Source organism: Kryptolebias marmoratus, linkage group LG7 (assembly GCF_001649575.2).
Source record: "Kryptolebias marmoratus isolate JLee-2015 linkage group LG7, ASM164957v2, whole genome shotgun sequence".
Classification (NCBI taxonomy): Eukaryota; Metazoa; Chordata; class Actinopteri; order Cyprinodontiformes; family Rivulidae; genus Kryptolebias; species Kryptolebias marmoratus.
Genome location: NC_051436.1, coordinates 22,825,684 through 22,831,628, shown reverse-complemented (window position 1 = coordinate 22,831,628; position 5,945 = coordinate 22,825,684). Strand labels below are relative to the sequence as shown.

At 38.7% G+C, this 5,945-nt stretch overlaps 1 protein-coding gene across 4 annotated transcripts in view; it reads right to left on the bottom strand.

The window, feature by feature from the left end:
• nhsl2 (NHS-like 2) overlaps positions 1-5,945 on the bottom strand; it is a 290,189-nt gene that overhangs the window by 71,312 nt on the left and 212,932 nt on the right. For all 4 annotated transcript variants that reach the window (XM_037976540.1, XM_017432723.3, XM_037976542.1 and 1 more), the window contains exon 3: positions 3,583-3,725. In XM_037976540.1, the coding sequence (XP_037832468.1) occupies positions 3,583-3,725 (143 nt within the window). The remainder of the gene's footprint in view (positions 1-3,582; positions 3,726-5,945) is intronic.

The following is a 5,945-nucleotide window of genomic DNA, read 5'->3' as shown; positions in this document are numbered from 1 at the left end:
AGCCGAATTTCAGGTCCAATCTGTTGTTCCGAAACGAGCAGCTTCTCCAAGATTTTAACCTTTTCCATATTCTGAGTGCAGAAATTGCATTTGGTCCAGAGGCCATTGTCTTTGATGATGGAATATCAGCCAGTTCGGAGTAGTTTGCAATTTCGCTCCTGTTTACAGTCTGAGTGCTGGTCGATCCAAGAACCCATCAACGAATTTGACGATAATCCAGGTAACTGCCTGGTCAAAAGAGCAGAAATCCTGTTATCAAAAACCCAAATATAAAAGGAACCTCCACGAAACTGACCAAGTTTCAAACCGATCGATCAAAATCCCTAGGAGGAGTTCGATCAAATGCAAAATCTATAAACGGCCAAAATCGGGTCAAATTAAGACCTTTGATCCAAGACGGCCGACCTCTTGTTTGGTGTAGACCATAGGTGCAGGAGGCTTTTCTGTAGGTCTTGGGGAGTCCTCCAACTGTACCAAATATGGTGCTTCTACGTTAAACTAAGGTCAATGCGCAGGGCATTTTGAATCCTTGCAGGGGGTGCTGTGGAGCAGTTTGTAATGCGACTTTTTAGAAACCCTTAAAACACGAAAATTTAACGCAGGATTTATGCATCCACAAAATTTGGTGACTTTTTGAATATGTTAAGTCCTTCAAATAGCCAATTTATTTTTGCTACAAATAATAATAATAAACAAAAGGGATACAATAGGCCTTCGCATGACTTCGCTACTCGGGCCTAATAACAAAAATACCAAAATATTCTCAGATGATCAAGTCTACATCAGTAATAATTCCCATTTATCTTGATGTCACTAGATAAAATGCATTTTCAATAGAAATTGTTCAATGCGATTTTATGGCACACTTGGTCACATAATTAAATACATAAAAAATGCCAAAATATTTTCAGATCATCAAGTCTACATCTGTAATAATATGCATTTATCTCAATGTCCCTAGTTTCAATGCTGTTTCAGTAAAAAAAATGTTAACTGTAATTTCATACCACAGCAAGCCAAATAAATATTCATAAAAAACCCATAACTCTTCAAAAAAATCCCAAAATATTCTCTAATGACCATGCCTATATGTGAAATAATATTCTTTTATTTCTATGTTACTGGAATGAACACATTCTTTATGAAAAATTGAAAACATAATTTTCATGATGCCCAGCCATTACGGAAAAAAATCATAAAAAAATGAAATTTTATTATAAAATTGACCAAATACTCCCACATCACCGTATGTATATGTGGAATAATTTTTGCACTTTAGGAAATCTCCACACTCAACGGCTTTTGTACAACAAATTGTTAACCTTCGTCGTAGCTGTGCTAGTCATACTGAAATATATTCAGAAATTTGTTAAAAATCAATAATGAGTCAAAAAAATCTCTATGTATTCACAGATGACAATTACCATGTTCTTTGTTTGCCCAAATTTTCCAATCCACCATAGTCAACAACTTTGTTCAAAATAAAATAGAAACCAGCTATGTTGGTTAGCATTTATATGTTTTTCTTTATTAACCACAATGGGGCACTCAAATTTAAGCAATATTTCTTGGGGTTTGTAGTTAGGCTGGGTGTGAACAGAGTACCAAATTTCAAGTCGTTCGGCCAAACAGAGTCCGAGTTGGTACTGCTAGCTTCAGTTACGATCTTCGTAGATAGTAACGACATACATAAATATGAAGCTGTGAATTCTGATCTGCACTTTTACAGATTGTGCAAGGAACATATTATGCAAGTGTTAGCACTCTAAATACGACAAGTAATTTTTTGTGAATTTTTCGAAATGTTAAAGGCTACACATACATTTTTGCACATAAGCCAAGCCCACTTAGACCAATCATTACCATATCGATAACATAGTTTCAGGGTTGTATCCTGACGATACCCACCAAGTTTCACATAAATTCATTCAGCCATTTTGGCAGTATAAACTTTACTTATTTGTAGCGCCCCCTAGGGTTGGATTAGGTCAAAAATGGTGAGAAAACTTTTTTTTTGAAAAAAAACAATTTGGTTTATGCATAATTTATCAACTGAACATTTTTTTGAAAATCTGTTAACATTGTTTGGTAAGCCAGTTGTCCAGTTGTTCCACATGAAATTTCACTTTAATTGGCTTTAAGCCTTGGGAGGAGTTAACGAAAGTAGGTTACACATATTTTGCAAGTTTTCTACTAATTTGCATAATTTAATTTTTTTTTTTCAAAACTCACTTAAAAAGGTGTGGTTCACAGAACACAACAGAATAGAGATACTGTGCACACATCTAGTTGATGTGGAAGAATTCGCAAAAAGTCATTTCTTGTTGTAACAGCGCCACCTACAGGTCAAATTTTGCAACTTTTCCCTCATACGTAGAGAGCGCAATTCTGTAATAGAACAGTAATTTCCGCAAAGTTGGAGTTCGATTTGGCCGAGTTCAAAGCTCAAAAGTGAGATAGCATGTAAGCCACGCCCACTTCATTATAATATTCAAGATATTGTCTCAAGGTGCGGTCTTGATCATCTGTACCAAGTTTGGTGTAAATCCATCAAGTGGTTATTCAGAAATAAACTTTATGAAACTATAGCGCCCTCTATCGGTAAAACCGCATAAAATTTAATACAAAGTGGCAACATCTCATCTACTATTGGGATCTAAATGCATTTTCCATAATCTTAAAGTATGGCGGAGATATTCATAGTTAGCCGTTGTGTTAGCTAGCACTGAAGTGTTTGGTATTGGGTCACTCAGGCAAAATTTTAAATTTTTTAAACTTTTTCATCATCGCTTCAGCAGATCGGTTTATAGATGGTATGTACCAAGTTTCACGTTGATCCACCTTTTAATGTGGGAGTAGTATTTGAAAGTAGGTTTTGCCTTTATCGCGTTATAGCAAAAAATCTAGCCAGGCGGAAGTGGGCGTGGCCAATGTAAAAAAGATGCAGAATCATCCATAGTTTCAGGTGCCATCAAGATTTTAAGTGTAGGACTTACGGTTTAGGAGTTATTCGCAAAATGCATTGTCCTTTGTTATAGCGCCCCCTAGGTATGGGACGATATGATTTTTTTTGTCTGAGTAGCGTTTTTCTACCAGACTGCCTGGTTGGCTTTTCCACAGCAGTTTCTCGTTTTTCTGGCCAACGCGTTTTACCGGAGAAGAATAAAAATAATAGAGAAGAATGAAAAATCCGTACAAAAACAATAGGGTTCCCTGCGCCGCTGGGAGCAGGCGAACAGCCATGCCTTGCATTGATCGCCCACTTGCTCCCGCGGGCTTGGAACTCTAATAATAAAAATTATAAACAGTACAATTACAATAGGCCTTCACAGCGCTGTCGCTGCTCGGGCCTAATAAAGTGATCACAGAGTGTGAAGGTTTGTTTACCAAGTTGTATCAACTTTTGTAGCATTAAGGCTTAGAAAAAAATGTAATAGCACTATTTTGTGTGTGGTTAAATACAACATACAGTATGTGCAACTTTAGATAATTACACTTGATAGCTGAAAATGTTTCTGTTAAAAAGACAAATATTTGGTGTGAGAGGAACAAGGGTCTACATATTTGTGTGTGTGTGTTCACCAGGAAGATGAAGTCTGATTTCTTGTTGTTTAGAGAGATGGGCGACTGACTGAGTGATGCCGAAGTGTCATCGGAGCTCTGCGAGGACGGATGGCGAAACGTCTGACCAGTCAGCTTAGGGTCATACAGCTGCTCCTCAAATTCTGTACAAGCACAAGAAGAAACAGAAATAAATCAATGTCTTTAACTTCTGTTTTACATCTTTTAACACTTGTAAAACACACCACTCAGTCTGACACACCAGCTACTTTACATGAATTGCAGAGAGAACATTTATCAGAACTGTTGCTTTACACCCTCCTGTACTCCTGATCCACCTTCTAGTTCTCCCTCAGCCTACATTCACTTCTCTCCTGGGTTTAACTCCACACATGTGTTCATTACCTACATTTTTCTACTTTTGTGCTTCCTTCTTTTAAATATCAAAATTTTCTCTCTCTCCAGAAGCTTAAATTCTCCCCCTCAAGCTATTGTAAACAGATTCCTAACCCCCACCCCCCACACCATCTTCCTAACCACAGTCTTACTCCCCCTCATGGCCATCAGCCAATCCTTTACCCCAAAACACTCTCCTGACCCAAACTTCTCTCTCTACTAAGCTGTTTTGCACACACATACGTACGTGCATGCTTAACCCATACAACAACATCACTGAGGTAAGCATCTCCAGTTGAACTTGCTTTAATATGGAGGATTTGCTGGTTGTGTGTGGTTGCTCAGCAACACAAGAAAAGAAGAGGATGTGGGGGACAATGACAACAGCACCAACCAAAGGGGGACAATTAAATTATTTTTTTCACTTTGTCAACAGCAGTCTGTCACACATATCAATGCCTGATTATGTTGTTAAATAGGGAAGCAAAATATGTTCTATACACAAGTTTAAAACCTAAATGCAACTACATGGCATACATACATTACACACTCTCACTGTATATCAGGTGTGAGGGAAATCAACCCAGAATGCAGACCCATCTTTTCTTATAGATAAAAAAAGATTTATTAAACAAAACAAAAGGCTGATGTGGCAGCAAAACAACAATAACTAAATACTTAGGATTGTGAGGACACACAAAGGAGCAAACTTGACTGTGGAAAAGAAACCAACATTGGACCAACGAGGGTGAGATGGAAGTGACTAAATACAAAGGCTGAGGGTATGAGTGGGAGATTGACTACCACTTAGGCTGGCAGGTAATGGGGAACAGGTGAAGTGGGCAAGCATATTATAAAGAAACACGGGAGAAACTTAAACACAAGGATCACAGGAAAACAAAAGAACAAAAAACTAACAAAAAAAAACCACTCAGATATTGACACTGTATATTGTAATAGTGTCTATTATAGTGTGACTTGTGGGATATGTATAATGCTTGAAACAGAAGAACCAAGTTCAAGCATATGTTGGGAATGCTTAAACACTCATCTTGGCTAAATGCAAACTTCTAGACTTCTATGTGACATCTAAAGCAAGATTTAGACATCTACAAAACCTTCACTTTTCAGCTATATTTAGTCCAATTTTAGCTTAGTTTTTTTTCAACCAATAAATAGAGGTAGTAGTAAATTGGGTTTACTTTAACTCTCAGGAGTCGACGGACGCGCCGGCGTGTCCAAATCACATGACCGGTTTAAATCGCTAAGTAGGGAAAACCCCTGCCTCACAGAAACTGTGTTTCAATTTGTGTTGAAAGTGCGGACTTGAAACTATACACCAGATTTTAAATTGTGTTGATAGGCCAAATAAAACCAGACTTATGACAAAAAAAATACACCGCATCTTTTTCTAAAAACTGTTTTTATTTCTTTGGAAAAATTAGGAGATTTTTGAACGTGGAGCAGGCTCTTCAGCTTTTATTTGAGATGGACAAGTTCGCGGAGCCAGAGATGGAGGAGGGAAACGCGGAGTCAGAGTCAGAGTCAGAGTCAGAGAGTGAGGACTTTGATGATGAAGGGGACGACCCTTCATATGTTTGTGAGGAGAATAGAGAGGAAGAGCAGCCTCCGGCCCCGACGTGCACATCGAATGCCACTCGGAGGTCCGCACAGAGGGCGGGACGGCGTGACACGCCCACCCGGTCCAGATCTCCGCTGGCTGGGACATCAGAGCCACACCTCAGCTCTGAGCCCTGGAAGACTGAGGAGGAGGCTGATGCTGCCCCAGAGGTAAGCAGGTTCCAGCCACGGAGAACACCAGGGGTCCAGCTGGACACACTTTCTTCCCACAGTCCAAAAGACCTTTTTTTATTGTTTTTTGCCACTGACACAGTCAGGACAATCTGAAAGAACACCAACAAAAATGCAGCAAAAAACATAGAATCAGGAAAAAAATACAAATGGACTGACATAAATGTGGATGACTT